The sequence below is a fragment of the Spermophilus citellus genome (assembly GCF_964194105.1).
Source record: "Spermophilus citellus genome assembly, chromosome: 2".
NCBI lineage: Eukaryota > Metazoa > Chordata > Mammalia > Rodentia > Sciuridae > Spermophilus > Spermophilus citellus.
The window spans coordinates 53,960,368-53,983,768 of NC_138183.1; the positions used below are offsets into that span (position 1 = coordinate 53,960,368).

Genomic DNA, 23,401 nt, shown 5'->3' on the forward strand with positions numbered 1-23,401 from the left:
TACATCCATCTCCAAAAGATTGAACATGCTTGACTCAGCAATTTCTTTAGACTCATCAAATTTCTCCAGAGCTTGACGGAGCTCTTCATCTGGAATCTTGCCTTGTCGTTTCTTCTTATAATCAAAGTCCAGGCGTCGACCTTCCAACTTCTTTAGATGATGCTGAAAAAGTCAAGGGCATGAATATGCTATGAAAGGACTTACAGAAAAGGTCCACTTGCAGCTCACTTATACGTCATGCCTATCAGCCTCCAAAATAAGACAGGCTACATTTCAAAATGGCACACTGCCAGAGAAACAAAAAAAATACACATTAAGGAGGCAAATATTTCCAAATGTGGAGAAATATCTTCAAAACTAATTAAGAATGAGAAAGACATTGTGGGAAATTACATTGTCCTTTATTTTTGGACTTTGCCTTTCCCTCACAATGATAAGGGAATATGTGTGCATATCCTACACATACTAAAAAGATATACTCAGCCCACAAGTCTCCATCTTCAAGAGAAACTGTATCTCAGGAAAAGGCAGGGCAAAAACACTTTCCCTGAAATAATGTGCAAAGGAATGGAATTCTTGATTTTGTAATCATTCAGTCTGTTAGAATCACCTAAATTGTTCATCAATAAAATAAATAATTCCTAATCACCTAAATCAAAACATCCAGGGCTGGGCCTGGGAATCTCTATCTTAACCTTGTTCCAGTTGATTGTAGCAGCTTTTGGGGATGTCCTGATTTAGCCTCAGCCTCCTCCTAACAGGTGATACAACTCAATCAGAAAGCCTCACTCGGAAGGATTTCATCTAATGCTCCACAATGAGCTTCAATTCTTCCTTGTACTACCCCAAGTCAGGCTGCCCAGCCTCTGCCCAGCACTGTTAGTGGCCAGGTGGGCAAGTTGCTTTCCAAAGTCAAAAGGTACTTTCCCCATCCTGAGAGCTGCAGTCTTCTACTACTAATGACTGGAAGAAAATGCTGGACTTTCCCTTTTTCTTTGATATGTCTGCAGTGGAAGGAAAAGAAAAGAAAAAAGAGCTTGGAGTGACAAAGAACTGAGAAAAAAAGAAGGATGAAAAATATCCTTCCCTCCCACTTCATATCCTGCCCCCAGTCCATGGCTGATCCAAACTAAATGATATCTGTTCCTCTGGAACAGACATTGTTTTAAAACATCTGAACTTTGAGCCAGCTGTGGGGTAGAGCATGGGATCAGTTACAGTTTGGATGCAGAGTGCCAGTCCACCATTTACTGGGTGACCCTGAATGAGTAGTAGGGCTAAAGGAGACTTACGCTAGAACAGGGAGAACCAGAGAACCCGAGTTCAAGCTATTGAAGTCCACTTGATAGTCAACAAAATTTAAGCTACATCAGGTTCAACAAATATTAATTGTTCAGTTTTAGGTTCAGTGATTGAATGAGCAAACATATACCCAGTCAGAGACAAAGCCCGTTGAATTTATTAGAAATAGCTCAATGGTTCTATAAGTTTCAGAAAGAGGATTATTGGCTACTCCTGATCAATCCCAATCATATTTTTTATAAAAATTTTAAAAAATACATTTAAAAGTGAAAGAATATTTACTTAAACTAACATATAGTCCAACTACATTTGGGGAGTGACATCAGTCTGGCAAATCATTCCAACTGATAAAATTATGTCTTCTCAGGTTGAGTCCATTATGCTTCCAGAGGGAAAAATGTTTGAAAAAACTAATGTGGAAATTGAACATAAAGAAGTCACATGTAATACACAAGAGTGGCACATCACAACAGTAGGCAGAAAGGTATTACACTTCTAATTTCTCTTGTCTTGCCCTGTTGTTTTGAATTTCATGTGCCCAGTTCTGTCAACATAAATATTAACTTCAAAAATGTTTTCTAAAGGAAATGAGCATCTGGACAACTTCTACAGGACTAGTTGCACATACCTGAATTTCCCTTAAATCTTTGTCATGAAGATTCTGAAGGGGGTCAATGAAGTTCTGCTTCACTTCCATGTCCAAAGAGTCTTTCACTTCTGAAAGTTCCCGCATGGCCTCCCCTACGTCACCAAGTGCTGGACCTGGAAGGAGAGAAGGAAGTTCTTCTAACTCAAAGAACAAAGATGAGCTACACTTGCAAAAATAGGGCATTCACAGATGAAAATTCAGGATTACACATCCTAAAGATGACGAAGACCAGAGGGAATGTGTAATGTCTTTTCCACTTAGGATGTTCATTTTGAGAACCAGACTCAAAGCCCCATGCTAATGGGGAATAACCCTTATCAAGAATGTAACATTTTACTTTACTTTTAAAAAGTAATTTGTGAGGCTCTCTGCCCTCTGCTGGAAGTACCAGCTCTTGTTGATAGAGGACCAGTTTCAGACCAATGTATTTAGAAGAAGCAAATTCTAGGAATGAAAAGCAGGTTCAATCAGGAAGAACAATCATCATGTCAAGAAGGACATATCCCACATCACAAGGGGGTGAAGACAAGAGGTGTTTAGTGTCATCGTTGAGTACTAGAAAATGTGGGTAGTGAAGGAATAAACCCTGTCTCACTTGGGGAAGTGGGATTAGGTACATATACAAAGGAGGTGAGATCTAAGAGAAAGCCCAAATGGCAGGATGTTGCTTTGTGCTGTGACTGTTTCCTCTATCTCAATTCTCAGTTCCTCCCAGACACACCCAATAGAAAGTACAGAGGCACCTGGGTATGTCAACCAAAGGAAGAGATTCAATTCTAGAAGTCTGTTGTAAGGACTGGATCCAATCACAGAAAAGAAAAACAAACTAACCAAAAAAAGACAAATCACCTTAAAAAAAGGTGAAAATTTAAAAAAAATTGTTTCATATATGTAAGATCTAGAACAAAAAATAGCTTGACTAACTGCCTACAGAGTTTCTTACCAGCAATACAGCCCCTAAGGCTAACCAGAGTAAGTACACTGTGAAAAAGCATGGCACTCCTTACCAAAGTTGCAATCATCTCCAAGCTCCCTTCCAAACTTGAGCATGGCCTCTGCAAGTAGCGCCTCTGCCTGAGGATAGCCTGGCCCCTTCTCCTGGCCACGGATTTTTGACATGGTGTTGATCATGCTGAGCTTAGCTCTGGATGCTGAAGGCAAAGAGAGAACAGGCTTTTGAAGTCAGCAATGTGGCACAGTGGAAACAGGGACAGATGAGGAAGCAGACCTCAGACCAGCCTATAATCGGCTTAATGATCAAAAACCGTACCTTTATCCTTCATGGTTTGGGCTTTACTTGAAATATGTGGGTGTTGATGTATAGATAGACATAGATATACATATGGATAGAGACATAGATAAATAGAGATAGAAAGATATCAATATAACATATATATGCAAATGAATATAGACATGTGTTGATATATAATCACTAAGCTCTCTCTTTTCCCTTAAAATCCTATGAGGAATTATAAAGAAAAGGCAAAGCTATTCTCAAGAAGCAATAGTAGAGGCTCAGATCCTATCCCCATCTGTCCCTCCCTGTCCCCTCTTTATTCTGGTGGCTCCAGCTGAGAGTCTGTGGCACTTGGTGGCTCCAGAGAGACCATTTTGGAAAATCCTGAATTATGTGATGATCTCTAACTTTATTCCAGTTTTATATCTCAATTCTAGAAGTCTATGGAATAAAGTCCAAAATCAATGGTAAATTATTGAAGGGTGAGCCTTTATGCCGTGTTTCAATGACATCATCTATAAAATAGAAGTATGTTCAAAACACTCTCTTAATTAAGATTATGACCATAAACAGTTTCATGAAGAAGAAACATAGTGTGCTCATTAAGAATTAATTACTTCTTTTGCACATAGTTACATCTGAAAATTAGTTTAATGCCTCAAAGATAGCATTTCAATTATTTATTTGGCTTTTATTTTTATAAAAGAAGATGCCTGGAAAGCAGTTTCAATCTTAGTAGAAGAAATGGCTTTATTACCAAGATATTAAAGCTATGGTTTAATTTATTCTAGAATGCCTGGGTTCCTTAGGCTCATTGTTAGAGCTTGGATTGCACATTAACCCAGGATTGTGCCCAAGATCCCAGTTGCAGGGAAACCCCTGTCAGAACCACATCTAAAGGTACTTCTGGCATTCAGTGGCTGATCTAGTTCAAATAGACTCTTATTTAAACTCTGGGCCTCAATGATACAAACTGGAGATAAGAGAGTTATCAGGGGAGGATTTCCCAAGCCTGCCCAGGGACTTTATGATGAGTGAGATAATTAAGGCCACAGCTGTCACAGTTTATAAGGACCTGAGGGTAAAGTCTATTTTAAAAGTAATTATTGTGACATGTACATACTAAGTGCCATGATGGGGGACTGCTATGAGTTATAGGAACATGGCACTGTCCAACTTGTGGGGTGGGACACTGCAAAGGATTCTGAGAAGAACAACTCACTGAGCGTAGAACCATAGAGAGTACAGGCTGACCAACGACACACGCAAAGCTGGAGGTGACTGTAAAAATGTAAAATTCACCTTTTATTTACCTCCACTTTCCAAAGAAAAGTGTATCAGATATGTTGAATTTTTAAAATTAAAACTGTCTCATAATCACCCGTTTACTAGAGGAAACTGTCATTAAAGTGGAATTGCAGAGCTGTGTCTGCAATCAGCCCCGGCTGAGACCCAGGAAAATCACAATGCCTGCCCTCACCGTGTTCACCGCACACTGAGGAGTTGGGCAGACAGGCAGTAGTCTGATAGGATAAATATTATACTGGCTGATACACACAAGGGGATGGGGAAAATGAAGAAGTAGTAACATCCGTACAAATAAAAGAAAGAAGCCAACACCTGATAATAAGGCACACAGAATGAACACATGGAACAGAGACCAAAGACAGAGAGTAGTGAAACCACCCCTGGTGGGTAAGGTAAGCCTTCAAATTCTGTTTCTAACATTTTACATTCCACAGATATATTCTGTTTATGAAAGCTGGGTATTGGTTAGTGTTATACCTTCTTCTGTTAAAAACTGTCTTTGGTAAGCAATTTTAAACAGTTTAATATATTGTAGCTGATTTTAAAATTCCTCATTTTGACTGTTGCTGAATTATGAATAGCCCTGTTCTCTTACTAATTACTTAAAAACATCTTTGATACATTCCACATCTTTACAACAGGGAAGAATAAAGCCATATTTTATTATTTTATCTATTTATTCAAATGATCTAAAAAAAACCTATTAGCCCACATTTGAAGAGGTTGGCTTTTAAGTTCATTCACAAACTCATTAAATTTTTTTTAAGAACCTTGGTTTGGTAAAAACTCTCTGTTCTTGAAAAATAACATCAGATCTTGAAATTACCATATATATATATAAGTGTTAACAATCATTTCAAATGATTTTCTAAAGGAAGCTGAGTATGAGCCTGGAAAATACAAATATAAGACATTAAAATTCCTGTAATGGGACCTCAGCCTGGATTGTTTGTCCAAGTTGTATTGTGACCCTGGAGACCTAAATCCCTTTTCTCCAAAGGGGCCTGGCTATTCTCCAAAATATCTTCCCCTGCTTCATCACTTGGTTTTCTTACAAATGGTTATATTCTCTCTGAATATGCCAAACCTTTACTTTCCCACCATCACTATCTTAGTTCATTTGGGTTTACTGAAAAAGTGGTTTCCTATCCTAATTGCAATCTCTCCCCTGGGCCATGAGAGTAGGACCCTGGCATATTGGTCTGTGTATCTCCCAGTTAGGGTCAACTCAAAGATGTGCACACTGGAGATGTTCAACACATCTGCTGAAGGCATGAAGAAATGAATGAGAAGACCATCCTAGAAAAGACAGAGCAGAGTAGTGGTTTGCATAAATGGACCGCTCACATGCTGACCACCCCCTGAAGCACAACAATGGGAATTAGAACCTTGTTTCTTTGGTTGAGAAATAAAAGGTATGGCAATTCAACAGATTTTTTTTTTTAAGAAAGAAAACCCCTGACCCTGTGAGCTAGGATTCTGTGGCAGTCACTATGTGCACTGTAGGACTCACCAATTGATGTGTTCAGAGTGTGGGTAGTATCCCTCAATGTCCATATATTAAGGGCTTGGTCCCCAGGCTGGCATTATGTGGAGGTGTTGGAACCTTTGGGAGGGGGGTCTAGTGGAAGACTCTTGGTCACTGGGAGTGTATGTGTACATGTCTCCTCCTGCTCTGACTTGAGAGGTAACCATTTCTTTCTACACATGCTCCTAAGATGATGTGCTCTAATCTACTGCCCTCACCAGAGACCACACCAGCATGAGCAACAGAAGTTTTCTTAGAAAACAATGAAACAATACCTCCAAATTTCTTAGAGAAAATAAGGAAAATTATACTAGTCTATATTGGAATTATCAACAACAAATAAAGGTCAAACAGTGACATTTTCAAACACACAAAAGGAAGGTCACAAATTTTTCCCCTTCCCAGACTAATGGAAGAGTTCCACTAAAATGAAATTATAAATCATGAAAAGGGATAGGTAGGAGACCTAGGAAATAAACAGGAACCCAATGTAAAGAAGCAGGCAGAGGGAATTCCAACATGACTGCAAAGGGAGATAAAGACAGTCCTAGAGCAGGTGCGGTGGCACATGGCTGTAATCCCAGGCATTCAGGAGTCTGAGGCAGGAGGATCACAAGATCAAAGCCAGCCTCAGCAATGGTGAGGCACTAAGCAACTCAGTGAGACTGTGTTTCTAAATAAAATACAAAATGGGGTTGGGGATGTGGCTGAGTGATTGAGTTCAATCCCAGTACACCCTCCCCCACAGAAAAAAAAAGATTAAGAAAAAGATAGTCCCAATATTTCAGGCACCACAGGCAACTAGACCAACATAACCAAATGTGTGCAGCTCTGAGAGCCATGAGCTGCGAAGGTGCAACAATCTCTGTGGATCCACAGGATTAATTCTGAAGTTTTCTTTGCTCCTATGCTCCCACTGGGATCATGCTGCAGTTGCCTGCCATCATACCATGATTTATAATGTCCCCTTTACTGGGTTCCTCTTCTTCCCTGCTCCTCTCACAGGGTTTGCTGAAATCACCTTGAAAACCAGTACTTGTGCTAAATCCTTGTCTTGTGTCTTGCTTCTGAGGAACTCAAACTAAGGGAGTAGTCAATCCAAAGTACAGCATCAGATGTTTCAAAGATAATGAACACCTGATGGGTTTCACCATATTTTGTGAGGAAATTCATATGTGAGGCACAGCTTGGGAAAGAATCAGTGAAAGGTACACAAAATGTTCTGAAAATTTAAAAATAAGACAAAGATTAGCTCCATGAAAACCAAAAAGATACATGAGAAAGAAAATACTATTATATTATTCTACATGGCTCAGCTTTGTATAAAGTTTATAAGGACAAAAAAATTAAATACTGATGTAACAAAAATTATGCTACAAACATACCAGAAAAATGAGAGAACAGAGGTATGTGAAAAATAGGGAGGTAGGAAAAAAACAAGTGATTCCAATCTTCCAAATTGGGAATCAAATGGAAAACATCTAAAACTGGAAAACTAAGCAGGATCAACATAAATATATTGTTTTAGGATTGAAAACAAACAAACAAACAAGCAAAAAAAAAAAAAAAACCAAACAAACAAAGAAATGGCCAAAAGAGCCTTCAAACTGTTGCTTTGTGAAGCAGAAATGGAGAAGGGCTGCAATCCTGGGAGGACTACTATGTTTTATAAAATGTTTGTAAACTACTTGCTTTTTAATGTTTGTGTATTACTTCTATTCTAAAGAACTAAATTTAAAATATTTCCATATAATTTTCCCATAGGGAAAAAGGATGTTTAAAACAAGTCCTCAATTAAAGAGGGTTGGGGAGATAGTTGTCAGAACTAAGCTTAAAAAAAAAAAAAAAAAAGAAAGAAAGAAAAGTCAAGTCCTCAGCTGGCCGTGATAGCACACACCTGTAATCCTAGCCAACTGTGAGGCTGAGGCAGGAAGATTCCAACTTTGAGGCCAGCCTTGCAACTCAGTAAGATACTCTCTCAAAATAAAAAAATAAAAAGGGCTGGTGATGCAGCTCAGTGGTCCATGAGTGTCCCTGGGTTCAATCCCCAGTACTGACAAATAGTTGAATCGATAGACAGATAGACAAATGAAACAAATCCTCATCTAGTGATTGAAGTAGATAAACAGTATTCTGCCTATGGCCACTGCCCCAACCTCAGGGACCTTTCAATCAAAAGGTTTGATGAAAACATATACTCACTGGTATAAAGACAATTGTCTGGGAAGAGAAAAGTTAATAAGGATTGACAGGTGGAATCTTATCAGGAAGCACCATCAGGAGAGAGGGTTTGATGTCTACAGTGAATTCTGGAAGGAAATTTTTGGATTGGACTGAAACAGCAGGAAGTGAAAATGGGATAACCAAAAAGGGCTCTACTTAGATAAACAGGACAGTTTCTATTTTGAAACTATGCTCAAAATCTATGCTATCTTTTAAGGAAGACAAATGAGGGCAGCTAAGCCTCAATCTTCATCAACACCCAACTCTGAAGCATAATCTGCAGCACCCTGACCATCTTTCTAATTCTGGGAACAGCCAAAGGGAAGTCCAGCCTCTGCTGGGAGTTAGACAGCAGCTCCACATGCCTTGCCTAAGCTATTTTCCTCTGACCTAAAAGCAGTGTCCACGTGAGTCAGTGGACTAAAGCTACCTGTCCAATGCAGCAACTAGCTGAACATCCAGTATCTCTGCTAACTCTTAGTTTTTAAGATTTTTATTTATTTGTATAAATTAATGAACAGGGAAATAAATCACTATTAGGTCTTGTCTTTCATGGAAAGAAGCAGAGTGTGTTAAATTAAGCATTAGTTTTGAACACATGCAGACATAGGTAGAAATTCAGCCTATAAATCCTGTTGTTAGCTATGTATCCCTGAAAATTATCTCATTCATAAGGCTGTCACCAGTACTCAAAAATAAACAGAGAACCAGGCTCTCCTCAGGCAGCATGTGCTGCAATGTTCCAAGGACATCTTGGTCGTGCAGGGAACCACATTTCTGAGAGTTCCTATTTCCATGGACCAAAGGGAGGTTGTGCAAGGGCTGGGAGGCAAAAGTAATGTGGCAACTATGACACTTTGAAGGCTGTCATTGGCTAAAGGAGCCAGAGACAGATGAAGAGGAGAGAATGGGTTACAGTTTGTCCATGAAGTTTCCCATTGTGAGCCAAGTCATTTCATTTAAAAATATTAATCTTCTCATAAAATTCTTCTGTACACATCAATTTTTCTAATCATTAAAGAACGCCTCCCTCCTTGTTCAAAAGCATCCTGACCTTGCTCTGTGCTCTGAAATGGAGCTAGTGGCTGCTGGTCAAGTCTTATCATTCCAACTCTGTCTGATGGGCTGGCTGCTGGTCAAGTCTTATCACTCCAACTCTGTCTGATGGGCTGGCTGGAGTATGGGTCAGGCTTTGGGCAACTGGCCTGCCTGTCTTCCCCTACATGCATTAAACAGTATGAGTCCCAAGATGGCCAGGCTTCTCCATTTCTCCATTGGTACAGAAGGGTGGAGTCCTATATCTCAGGTGGTCTAAGAGCCACGACTTGGCACTTAACCACACTACTCTTCCCTGAGCAACCTGGATTTTTGAAACGCTTCATCTTTAAATCATACCATGAAATTCTGCTTTATGTGAGAATGACAGAAATTGATCTCACAATCTCCTTGAATTAGGGAACAGACTCTCATTTCCCCTAACCAGAGAGGGTTCCTAAGCTAAATGAAGGGCTCTAGCTAAAATGATTTTTTAAAAGATCCAATTAAAAAATAATAAGTTGGGGCTGGGGATGTGGCTCAAGCGGTAGTGCACTTGCCTGGCATATGCGGGATGCTGGGTTCGATCCTCAGCACCACATAAAAATTAAAAAATAAATAAAGATGTTGTATCCACCAAAAACTAAAAAAAAAAAAAAAAAAAGTATGTTACACTGGAAACTAAATTACTACCTTTTATACAAAAAAAAAAAAATCTAAAACATCAGTGCCTGGCTGAGTTGTTATTTACCAAAAATATGTTTTTAAAGGATTTTCCATGGAATATAATAAAATTAGTATTTAATAACACCTGCTATGTGAAGAAGATTGCTCTGGAGACTGCTGCAAGAAGGGCCCCGCCTCTGACCCCAAGGAGCTGTCATCCACTGGAGACCCAGAAAACTCACTCCCGAGCACCAGGTAAAAGGTAGGGCCATGCTTTGGGGGAGGTTATAAATTCACACAGAGAAGACATCAACCAGCTCCCCTAGAAGAGTAAGGGTGGGGAAAGCTAATGAAACAGGTGACACTGATCTGATCTGATCTGTGTTTTCTGAAAGAGTCCACTATAAAGGCAGAGTTGGGAAAAGGCCATTCTCAGCATCCGGAGAAAAGGAACAAGGCACCAGAAAAAGACATCAAGTGTTTAGAGGGCGCAGAGCCACCAAAACTCTCAGGAACAACAGGTAGAAAGACAAACTGGTAGAATATTTTGGACAATCACTTAGCAGCATGATTTGATCTGAACTGGCTTCTATCCTGCAAGCTATAGTTCCACCTCTAGGTATACATCCACCAGAGGTGTGTACATGTATAAAACACACTGTACAAAAAAAGGGACTATTTAAAGTAGCCAGAGGATGAAAACACCTTTATTTTGCTGTTGACAAAATGGACAATAAACAGTGCGTTTTTTCATGAGGGAACATTCAGAGATGAGAAAGGAAAGGATAACTACACACAATAAAAAGTGCAAAGTCAAACAGAAAAAGGTAAATCACAGGAGAACCTGATGTGCTTAGGGTTCTATTTAAGTGAACTTATAAGACAGACAAAAGTGTCTGGTGTTGGAAGCCTGGGAAGCTGGCATCAGGAAGAGCTTCTGGGATCCTGAGTATTCAGCCTGAGCTGGTTGCCTTTGTGCAGATCATCAGTTTATACTATGCAACTGAGTAACATACTTTTGATCTGTGTACTGCCCTGCTAACACTGGTCCAAGCCATGTCATCTTCAGCCTTAATCATTAACATATGCCCCCTGCTTCTATTCTTGCCCCCTAGAATCTATCCTCCATATGAGAGTCAGGGTGCTCCCATTCAGTGTAAATCATGTCACTCTTCCACAAACCCTTTAATGTATTCTCATGTCATTCAGGTGTCACTCTTCCCCAAAACCTTTTAATGTGTTCTCATGTCATTCAGGGTAGAAGGCCCAGTCCCAACAATGATTCTGAAGTCCTATGGGCTCTGACCCCATGGACATGCCCCTCCTGCTATGGCTCTTTACTACTTCCTGAACACACCAAGAACAGCATCTTCCTAGACTCAGTTACTTTCTATTTTCCTTACTCTTCATTTTTCTTCATTGCACTGAGAACCACCTAACACTAAATTTTTATTCTGTATCAACCTCACTCCACTGGGGAAGGGGCTTTGTTTCATTTGCTAATGTATGCCCATGGCTTAGAACACTGCCTTAAGATAAATGTGGCACATCAATGATCATAGCGGCACAATTCACAATAGCTAGACTGTGGAACCAACCGAGATGCCCTTCAATAGATGAATGGATAAAAAAAATGTGGCATCTATACACAATGGAGTACTATGCAGCAATAAAAAATGACAAAATCATAGAATTTGCAGGGAAATGGATGGCATTAGAGCAGATTATGCTAAGCAAAGCTAGCCAATCCTTAAAAAACAAATGCCAAATGTCTTCTTTGATATAAAGAGAGCAACTAAGAACAGAACAGGGAGGAAGAGCAGGAGGAAAAGATTAACATTAAACAAAGACGAGTGGAGGGAGAGAGAAGGGAAAACATATGGAAATGGTAGGAGACCCTCAATGTTACACAAAATTACATAGAAGAGGATGTGAGGGGAAAGGGGGGAAAACAAGGGAGAGAATTGAACAACAGCAGATGAGGTAGAGAGGGATGATGGGTGGGGAGGGGAGGGGGGATAGTAGGGGATAGGAAAGGTAGCAGAATACAACAGTCACTAATATGCCATTATGTAAAAATGTGAGTGTGTAACCGATGTGATTCTGCAATTTGTATTTGGGGTAAAAATGGGAGTTCATAACCCAATTTGAGTCAAATGTATGAAAGATGATATATCATGAGCTTTGTAATGTTTTGAACAACCAATAAAAAAAAAGATAAATGTGGCAAATAATTGAAGAATCTGAAGACTTTATTTATCCCCAAGTGGAAAAAGTCAAAGCTTCCTTAATGTGAAGACCGGAAATGATGTCTGTAGGGAACTTCCTGGCTGAGCTTGGCACTTAACAGAAATACTCATTAAAACAAGTTACAACCATCACAACAAAGTCTGTGTGGTATGGAAGTAGGTGAACAATGAGGATACTGAGATGAACAGATGCGGTACCCCAAGATTTTCATTGACAAGAGGAAAGTTTACACAGCAGAATAAACATGGCTTTAGGAGTAAACATCTGATGTTGCCTGTGGTGTAACACTGAGGAGAGGGACAAGAGAGCTCAATCTGGGACAACAGAATGAAGCTGGTAAGTGACTAATGTAAAAAAGGTAAGAAGGCTGCTATGGGTTGGATTGTGTTCCCTCAAAATTCATGTATTTGTAAACAGGGGTTTTAGAAATTAACTAAGATTAAATGAAGTCATAAGGTTGGGATCCTAATCTAATAGCTATTATAATTCAGTTATGTGTACTCTATTCTGGGTATTTTAAAGAACAGTGTTTGTTCAGTAAACACAAAGGAGAAAGACGAACTCTAGAAACAGGATCAAAACACATGAGTTCTTAAACAGCAACATGCACCAACTTTAATTTCTGTGTTTCAAATAAAAAGAATATAGAAAATTAAGTATAAAATAGATTTTAGGATTTATTCCTTGTAAAACGTATGAGAAAACTAAGAAGAGATTCCTTATAAGAAGACTTATAAGAAGGCTACACGGGGGCTTGGTGAGAAGGTGAATGTCTGCAGGCCAGGAGGAAAGCCCCCATCAAAAAACAAATGGCCAGCACTTTCAACTTGGACTGCTCAGCCTCAAGACTATGAGAAAACATTTTTTTTCTATTGTTTAAGCCAGTCATCTATGACAACACAAGGGAACAAAGGTCACACTCTGAGGTTCTGAGACATGAATTTAGGAGGAATACTATTCAAGCCACTATACTATCTTCTACATGATTATTTTAGCAAACTTGATATAAAAGTAATTTTTATGAACTTGCTGAATTGCTACATTTGTGATAAACCATTTATTATAATTTTCACTTTACATGGATTTCTAAAGTTCTATCTCTTAAAGATTCCATCTGGGGTTGCTATTCTTAGATTCAGCCACTAAAAAAATTACTTCGAAAGAAGCCTATAAAATAAAAAAAAATATTGATTTCTAAGTGATTTATTTATTTCTTGGATAATAAATTTTTTATGGAAGCTTTATTTCCATAAGAACATAAGAATGTGATCAATGAATGAATGTGTGATCTAAGGTTTTCACAGATACAAAAGACACAGGTCCCTAACATCCTTCCTGCTCTGAAGTTCTCCTTGCCTCAATCTCAAGGTATTCTCTGGGCATCTGCTGCCTACTTCCCTGTGGGGACTACTTTTCTGTGGCTATGGTATTTCTGGATTCAGCCAGCAGTGCATTAGGGAGACAAATGACAGTGTGTTTTTCCATGTCTACCTTTAGTGATACCTTGTTGGCAGTTTAAAAACAGCCATAGGAGACCTTGTAACACAAATACTGGCAACTGCCACAAACTAAAGTTTTTCTTCTAGAGAGATTGTTAAACTATTAGCACCATTAAAGCACTGAGCAGTGATTAACCTTCCAGCTAGAGAATTTTAATGTTCTCCAATTCTCATCTGTGCTGGCTATACTATTTGCTTAAAAAAGATGAAATAGTTCAAACACATGAAGAAGTATCAAAAATAACATAACACTCATATACATACACTATTGAGATGTTCCTTGTTGAATACCATGTTCCTGATTATCTCTGAACAGGTACTTCTTGCTAGCGGTTCTATCTATTGTGTCTCTAAAATAGGGTACAGCACACTCATAAATAAGTCAGTGTTGAAGTTTTATATACATTTGTTGGAAACACATTGATATTTGCTTTTTTTAAAAAAGCCTCAGAGGACCAAGCACAAGTGATGTTTTCTAAGGGGGTTTGGTCCCAAGGGCAATGATGCCAGAGTTGAATTGCTCCTATTCCTAAGGAAAAAATAGGGGGTTCTCATGTCACCTTTTTTATTTTAAGTTTTATTTACAAATAATTCAAAATCAAAGTTTATAATGAATTGAAGTTCTGTAGCTCTGGAAACCAGCAGTCTCCATGGAATAGGAAGCCTGAATGGAGAGGTCCAGCACAAATCCAAGGCCAGGGTGGAATGTGGAGGGGGGAGGGGATAGGGGTTGTGCAAATGAGTGCTAATGCTGGAAGGAGCAGGGAAGAGGGTGAGTCTGCCCTTCTGCACCCCATCTTCCTTCCCACCACAAATGATTATGACAGAAGTATTAGGAGAGAGACCATTTATAAATTTAAGAGAAAATTACAACCTACTTTATACTGCTGTGTTATGCTCTCAAGTACGGTTTCCTTCCCTCTTCAACTGTGAAATTTCAAAGAAGAAAACATATTGAAAGGATATCTGTACATTACAACAGGGAGAAGAAAATCCACCCGACCCTTGGCTCATGTTGATGAACACAGCAGATACATTCAGGCAGAGCAGGTGGCCACAGTACTGAGTCACATCTTCATGGTCTGTGAGGAAACCTGATGGATTTAGCACTTACCACAGAAGCACCAGAGAACTGGAACAAGTTCTGTGGGGCCTTTTATTGCTTAAAGGGACTTAATTCTTTTGTCACCTTTATTTACATTACAGAAGCCAAGCTTCATTGCTCCAAGAGCAGAGTTCCTTAGCAGGAAAAATGCTGAATGATTTTATTCTAATATTCATAAATGCTACCATCTGGTCTAAAAACTTGGAAAAATCCCCCCAAATACCTTGGAGAAACTGAAGATCATGACCACATTTCATTTACAGCTATCACTTCAGAAGTATCTACTCTCTGTAGTTCCCACATCATCTCTTTAATCCTAGCAATGACACAACAAGTTTTGTTTCTCCCTTTTACAGGAAAGGAAAATGAAGCACATAAAAATAATGTCATTGCCCAAGGAAATGCAGCAACAAAGCCTCAGAGCCAGACCTTGAATCATAGTTAGGTCTTCCCAGAATGCTGCACTGGCTCTCACTGCTTTATTAGATCTTCTCTAAATTAGGTCAAATTAGGATGGAGCAGTAGCAGAATGCAAAGCTTTAGCTCTACTTACATGCATTAAATGTTTTAAAATACAGAGGTGAGGAAGTGTGATCATTCAGGAAGTGGGCATGCATTAAGAGGTTGGAGGTCTTTCTGAAACCTTTATGACCTCTGGTGACCTGCCTAACCTCAGACCTCTGTTTCTTCACTCAACACAAGAATAGCTTACCCCACACATTACAGTGCCTTTCGGATCCAAAAATTTCTGATTCTTTCCATGAAAATCTTCTAAGACAACTGGACTACAATATTTGCAAATGAATACATATATCTATCTCGATGCACAGAATTTAAATGTAAAATTTCAAAACCCCCAAAACACAATCCTTTACAAAACCATTACCTAGAGTGAAACAGTTATCACTTTAAAACTCTAAAGAACTATTTTTTAAAACCTGTCTTTAAATTTTTTTCCCCACATCAATGTACACCACAGCCAGATCATTTTCTAATGATACAGTTTCTCTGTACAGGTCTGAGCAAAAGAAAGAAATTTTTTTAAAAGCTCCAGTGGATATGTCAAAGAAAACAATAAAGTAGCTTATTCTTCCTTCTTCTAGAAACTGTCAGATTTCATTAGAGATATTTAATTCCTAAAGACAAATAGCACTGTGAACAAGCACTATTAAAATGTAGAGGATCAAATTGACATATAAATTTTGAAACAGAGCCTCCTTTTGAAGATTAAAATAAAATTAGAACTGCTTTCTCCAGTGACACAATCTATAATCATTTTCTGCTAAATAATGCAAGTATACATTATATCAAGGGAATAATATAGAACTGGGTTTAAATGTTATGATGATCTCCAGTCAGAATGGCAGCTATTATGAAGATAAACAACAATAAGTGTTGGCGAGGATGTGGGGAAAAAGGTACACTCATTCATTGCTGGCGGGACTACAAATTGGTGAAGCCATTATGGAAAGCAGTATGGAGATTTCTTGGAAAATTGAGAATGGAACCACCATTTGACCCAGCTATCCCTCTCCTCAGTCTATATACAAAGGACTTAAAAACAGCCTACTACAGGGACACAACACAATTTACAATAGCTAAACTATGTAACCAACCTAGATGCCCTTCAATAGATGAATGGATTCCAAAAATTGTGGCATATATACACAATGGAATATTACTCATCAATAAAAGAGAATAAATATATCACAGCAGCAAAGGTAGAGGGGAAACGCCTCTCCAGGCCAGAGACCCCTCCCACGATCACTAGGCAATGCTGAGCTGACGTGGATCTGGGGCGAACAGTCTGGGCCTCTCAGAACACACACTGAGCCCGGATCGGCTGAATTCAAGCTCCCGTTCGCCTGCTTCCCGCAGACAAACAGCTGTGACTCAGCACTAATCCATCCAGCTGAAACAACTGGTCAGCCCTTCTGATCCTATGGAGGTAAATGCCTACCGAGCCTTCATAGGTAGTGGCCACAGGTTTGAAACGGGGCTTGGGAGAGACAGTAAGGACCCACCCGTTGCATTGGTCGCCCAGCAAAGGTCGCCCAGCAAAGGGAAACGAACTGTCGCCATTTGCAAGAGATACCACCATGGCAGAGAACTGACGTCATCAGACTGCGGCGGAGGAGATAACTTCATTGAAACCTGCGGCTACAGGTGTGTAATTCCCTAGCCTTCCCTCTCCACACATCAGGGAAACCTTAAGGGCCCCTCCCAGCTCTCCCGTAAGGGCCCCTCCCAGCTCTCCCGTGAGCGCGATAGCCAGCACGAGGGAATCAGAGGTGGCGCGGGACCACCACTTCCACCAGGGCTGACAGCTGAGGTCTCTTGCACCAGCTACCGGGGGCGTGGCTACCGGAGGGCAAGTAAAATTCGCTGAGGATTCTCAGCCCCAAGCTCTACAAACTTAGGGTCTGAGGGAATGGCAAACTGGAAGAATGTGCCCAGTCATTCAAGAAAACAGGGCTCCCGGGAGCAGCAGACCTGGCGTGTAGCCAGTATTGTGGTGAGCGGCACCCGTGAGAGGGGCCTGGCTAGAGGAAAAGTGGGAAGTGACTAGACACAAGAGGAGGCCCTAGGCACTCAGGATTGGAGACTCGCCCAGTCTGGGAGGAGCTGCTGCACAGTGATTGGTTCCCGCGTATTGACAGGAGAAACTTGACCTGATGGGCACAGCGCCACCTACTGGAAGAGAAGTTAATCAAACTCTAAGACTGCATTTATTAGTTTTTTTTTCTTTTTTTTCTTTTCTCTTTTTTTTTGATTTGGGTTTTTCTTTCATTTTCATTTTTCTTTCTTGTTGTTTTTTAAATTTTTTTACAGTTTTTTAAATTTTTTTTTCTTCTAATTTTAATTTTAATTTTTTTATTATTTTTTAAAAATTTTTTTTCTTTTTTTATTTCCTATTTTTTCTTCTTTTGTCTTTTCATTTCTTTTCAATTATCTTATCCCTGCTTCCTTGAATTCTACCTGCTTACTCTCATTCTCTTTAGTGACTTCTTCTCTTCCCTTCTAATACCTTTCCTCCCAAGCATCAAATAAATTTACAGGAGTAAACAGTAACTCAGCACTCAAACAGAACAAGAAGTAACATGAGCAGCTTCAAAAATCAAGGAAGAAAAGGAGTACAAACAATGCAGGACAGCCTAAATATTCAGGAGGACCTAGAGTCACCAGAAAAATGGTCATATAAAGAACTCAAGGAACACCTTAGACAGATGGAATGGAACCTTAAAGAGGATACAAGACAGCAAATTCAAGCAGCGAAAGAACACATTGAGAATGAATTACATAAACAGCTAAAAGAAGAAGTTAAGCATCTTTATCAGGAGATAGAGATTATAAAAAATAATCAAACAATAATTCTAGAAATGAAGGAAACAATAAACCAAATTAAAAACTCAATTGAGAGTATCACTAACAGAGTGGAGCAAGTAGAAGCCAGAACGTCAGATAATGAAGACAAAATATATCATATTGAAAAGAGTCTAGCCAACTCAGATAGGCTGGTAAAAAATCACAAGAAAAACATCCAAGAGTTATGGGATAACACAAAAAAACCAAACTTACGAGTCATCGGGAGAGAAGAAGGTACAGAGATTCAAACCAAGGGAATGAGTAATCTGCTGAATGAAATAATTACAGAAAACTTTCCAGAAATAAAAAAGGAAACAGATATACAAAATGAAGATGCATACAGGACACCGAGCACACAAAATCACGGAGACCAACGCCAAGACACATTGTTATGAAGATATCCAATATACAGAACAAAGAGAAAATATTAAAAGCTACAAGAGAAAGGAGACAGATTACATTCAGGGGTAAACCAATAAGGTTAACAAAGGATTTTTTATCACAGACGCTGAAAGCAAGGTGGTCATGGAACAATGTATTTCAAACACTGAAAGACAATGGATGCCAACCAAGAATTCTGTATCCAGCAAAATTAAGCTTCAGGTATGACAACAAAATAAAAATCTTTCATGATAAACAAAAGTTAAAAGAATTTGCAGCCAGAAAACCAGCACTGCAAAGCATTTTGAGCAAAACACTACACGAGGAAGAAATGAAAAACAATAACCAAAACCATCAGTGGGAAGTGCCTCAGTAAAGACAGAGGGCGGGGGGAAAGATAATCATGAAGAAACAAACTAAAATTTTTTTTAAAAAAGGATAAATAATCAAACATGGATAGAAGTACAAACCATATATCAATAGTAACTCTGGCTTAAACTCTCCAATAAAGCAACATAGGCTGGTACCATGGATTAAAAAAAAAAATCCAACAATATGCTGCCCCCAGGAGACACATCTGATTGGAAAAGATATACACAGGCTGAAGGTGAAAGGATGGGAAAAAATATACCACGCACACGGTCCTCGTAAGCAAGCAGGGGTGGCCATCCTCATATAGAATAAAATCGACTTCAAGACTAAGTTAATCAAAAGGGATAAAGAAGGACATTATATACTGTTAAAAGGAACCATTCACCAACAAGACATAACAATTATCAATATTTATGCACCAAATAATGGTGCTGCGACATTCATAAAACAAATTCTCCTTAAGTTCAAGAATCAAATAGATCGCAACACAATAATTATGGGTGACTTCAACACACCTCTCTCACCACTGGACAGATCCTCCAAACAAAATTTGAATAAAGAAACTATAGAACTCAATATCATAATCAATAACCTAGACTTAACTGACATATATAGAATATATCAACCATCATCAAATGGATATACTTTTTTCTCAGTAGCACATGGATCCTTCTCAAAAATAGACCATATATTATGCCATAGGGCAACCCTCAGTAAATATAAAGGGGTGGAGATAATACCATGCATTTTATCGGATCATAATGGAATGAAACTGGAAATCAATGATAAAAGAAGGAAGGAAAAATCCTACATCACATGGAAAATGAACAATATGTTAATGAATGATCAATGGGTTACAGAAGACATAAAGGAGGAAATCAAAAAATTCTTAGAGATAAATGTAAATACAGACACAACATATCGGAATCTATGGGACACAATGAAAGCAGTTTTAAGAGGGAAATTCATCGCCTGGTGGTCATTCCTCAAAAAAAGAAAAAACCAACAAATAAATGAGTTCACACTTCATCTCAAAGCCCTAGAAAAGGAAGAGCAAAACAACAGCAAATGTAGCAGAAGGCAAGAATTAATTAAAATCAGAGCGGAAATCAATGAAATTGAAACAAAAGAAACTATTGAAAAAAATTAACAAAACTAAAAGTTGGTTCTTCGAAAAAATAAATAAGATCAACAGACCTTTAGCCATGCTAACGAAGAGAAGAAGAGAGAGAACTCAAATTACTAACATACGGGATGAAAAAGGCAATATCACAACAGACACAACAGAAATACAGAAGACAATTAGAAATTATTTTGAAAACCTATATTCCAATAAAATAGAAGATAGTGAAGACATCCATAAATTTCTTAAGTCATATGATTTGCCCAGACTGAGTCAGGAGGATACACACAATTTGAACAGACCAATATCAATGGATGAAATTGAAGAAGCCATCAAAAGACTACCAACCAAGAAAAGCCCAGGACCGGATGGGTATAGAGCGGAGTTTTACAAAACCTTTAAAGAAGAATTAATACCAATACTTTTCAAGTTATTTCAGGAAATAGAAAAAGAGGGAGCTCTTCCAAATTCATTCTGTGAGGCCAATATCACCCTGATTCCGAAACCAGACAAAGACACCTCAAAGAAAGAAAACTACAGACAAATATCTCTAATGAACCTAGATGCAAAAATCCTCAATAAAATTCTGGCGAATCGGATACAAAGGCACATCAAAAAAATTGTGCACCATGATCAAGTAGGATTCATCCCTGGGATCCAAGGATGGTTCAATATATGGAAATCAATAAATGTTATTCACCACATCAATAGACTTAAAGATAAGAACCATATGATCATCTCGATAGACGCAGAGAAAGCATTCAACAAAGTACAGCATCCCTTTATGTTCAAAACATTAGAAAAACTAGGGATAACAGGAACTTACCTTGACATTGTAAAAGCTATCTATGCTAAGCCTCAGGCTAGCATCATTCTGAATGGAGAAAAATTGAAGGCATTCCCTATAAAATCTGGAACAAGACAGGGATGCCCTCTATCACCAATTCTATTCAATATACTTCTCGAAACACTGGCCAGAGCAATTAGACGAAAGAAATTAAAGGCATAAAAATAGGAAAAGAAGAACTTCAATTATCACTATTTGCAGATGACATGATTCTATACCTAGAAGACCCAAAAGGGTCTACAAAGAAACTACTAGAACTAATAAATGAATTCAGCAAAGTGGCAGGATATAAAATCAACACACATAAATCAAAGGCATTTCTGTATATCAGCAACAAAACTTCTGAAACGGAAATGAGGAAAAACACTCCATTCACAATATCCTCAAAGAAAATAATAATTGGGAATCAACCTAACAAAAGAGGTGAAAGAATTATACAATGAAAACTACAGAACCCTAAAGAGAGAAGTAGAAGAAGATCTTAGAAGATGGAAAAATATACCCTGTTCATGGATAGGCAGAACTAACATTATCAAAATGGCGATATTACCAAAAGTTCTCTATAGGTTTAATGCAATGCCAATCAAAATCCCAATGGCATTTCTTGTAGAAATAGATAAAGCAATCATGAAATTCATATGAAAAAATAAAAGACCCAGAATAGCAAAAGCAATTCTAAGCAGGAAGTGTGAATCAGGCAGTATAGCGTTACCAGATTTCAAACTATACTACAGAGCAATAGTGACAAAAACAGCATGGTACTGGTACCAAAACAGGCGAGTGGACCAATGGTATAGAATAGAGGACACAGAGACTAATCCACAAAGTTACAACTATCTTATATTTGATAAAGGGGCTAAGAGCATGCAATGGAGGAAGGATAGCATCTTCAACAAATGGTGTTGGGAAAACAGGAAATCCATATGCAACAAAATGAAACTGAATCCCTTTCTCTCGCCATGCACAAAAGTTAACTCAAAATGGATCAAGGAGCTTGATATCAAATCAGAGACTCTGTGTCTGATAGAAGAAAAAGTTGGCTCCGATCTACATATTGTGGGGTCGGGCTCCAAATTCCTTAATAGGACACCCATAGCACAAGAGTTAATAACAAGAATCAACAAATGGGACTTACTTAAACTAAAAAGTTTTTTTCTCAGCAAGAGAAACAATAAGAGAGGTAAACAGGGAGCCTACATCCTGGGAACAAATTTTTACGTCTCACACTTCAGATAGAGCCCTAATATCCAGAGTATACAAAGAACTCAAAAAATTAGACAATAAGATAACAAATAACCCAATCAACAAATGGGCCAAGGACCTGAACAGACACTTCTCAGAGGAGGATATACAATCAATCAACAAGTACATGAAAAAATGCTCTCCATCTCTAGCAGTCAGAGAAATGCAAATCAAAACCACCCTAAGATACCATCTCACTCCAGTAAGATTGGCAGCCACTATGAAGTCAAACAACAACAAGTGCTGGCGAGGATGTGGAGAAAAGGGTACACTTGTACATTGCTGGTGGGACTGCAAATTGGTGCGGCCAATTTGGAAAGCAGTTTGGAGATTCCTGGGAAAGCTGGGAATGGAACCACCATTTGACCCTGCTATTGCCCTTCTCGGACTATTCCCTGAAGACCTTAAAAGAGCATGCTACAGGGATACTGCCACATCGATGTTCATAGCAGCACAATTCACAATAGCAAGACTGTGGAACCAACCCAGATGCCCTTCAATAGATGAATGGATAAAAAAATGTGGCATCTATACACAATGGAGTACTATGCAGCAATAAAAAATGACAAAATCATGGAATTTGCAGGGAAATGGATGGCACTAGAGCAGATTATGCTTAGTGAAGCTAGCCAATCCCTAAAAAACAAATACCAAATGTCTTCTTTGATATAATGAGAGCAACTATGAACAGAGCAGGGAGGAAGAGCAGGAAGAACAGATTAACATTAAACAGAGACATGAGATGGGAGGGAAAGGGAGAGGAAAGGGAAATTGCATGGAAATGAAGGGAGACCCTCATTGCTATACAAAATTACATATAAGAGGTTGTGAGGGGAATGGGAAAATAAACAAGGAGAGAAATGAATTACAGTAGATGGGGTAGAGAGAGAAGATGTGAGGGAAGGGGAGGGGGGATAGTAGGGGATAGGAAAGGTAGCAGAATACAACAATTCCTAATAGGGCATTATGTAAAATTGTGGATGTGTAACCGACGTGATTCTGCAATCTGCATTTGGGGTAAAATTGGGGGTTCATAACCCACTTCAATCTAATGTATGAAATATGATATGTCAAGAGCTTTGTAATGTTGTGAACAACCAATAAAAAAAAAGAAGGGAAAAAAAAATAAAAAAATAAAAGAGAATAAAATCATGTCATTTGCGGGTAAATGGATAGAGTTAGAGAAGATAATGCAAACTGAAGTTAGACAATCCCCCCAAAAAACAAATGCTGAATGTTTTCTTTGATTTAAGGAGGCTGATTCATAG

The 23,401-nt window shown here is 38.7% G+C and overlaps 1 protein-coding gene across 1 annotated transcript in view; it reads right to left on the reverse strand.

The window, feature by feature from the left end:
• The window catches only part of SH3GL2 (SH3 domain containing GRB2 like 2, endophilin A1), a 225,560-nt gene that overhangs the window by 8,331 nt on the left and 193,828 nt on the right, over positions 1-23,401 (reverse strand). Inside the window, exons 4-6 of the mRNA XM_081278323.1 lie at positions 2,959-3,102; positions 1,931-2,064; positions 4-162 (exon numbers count right to left, since the gene is read on the reverse strand). Of these exons, the coding sequence (XP_081134449.1) occupies positions 4-162; positions 1,931-2,064; positions 2,959-3,102 (437 nt within the window). The remainder of the gene's footprint in view (positions 1-3; positions 163-1,930; positions 2,065-2,958; positions 3,103-23,401) is intronic.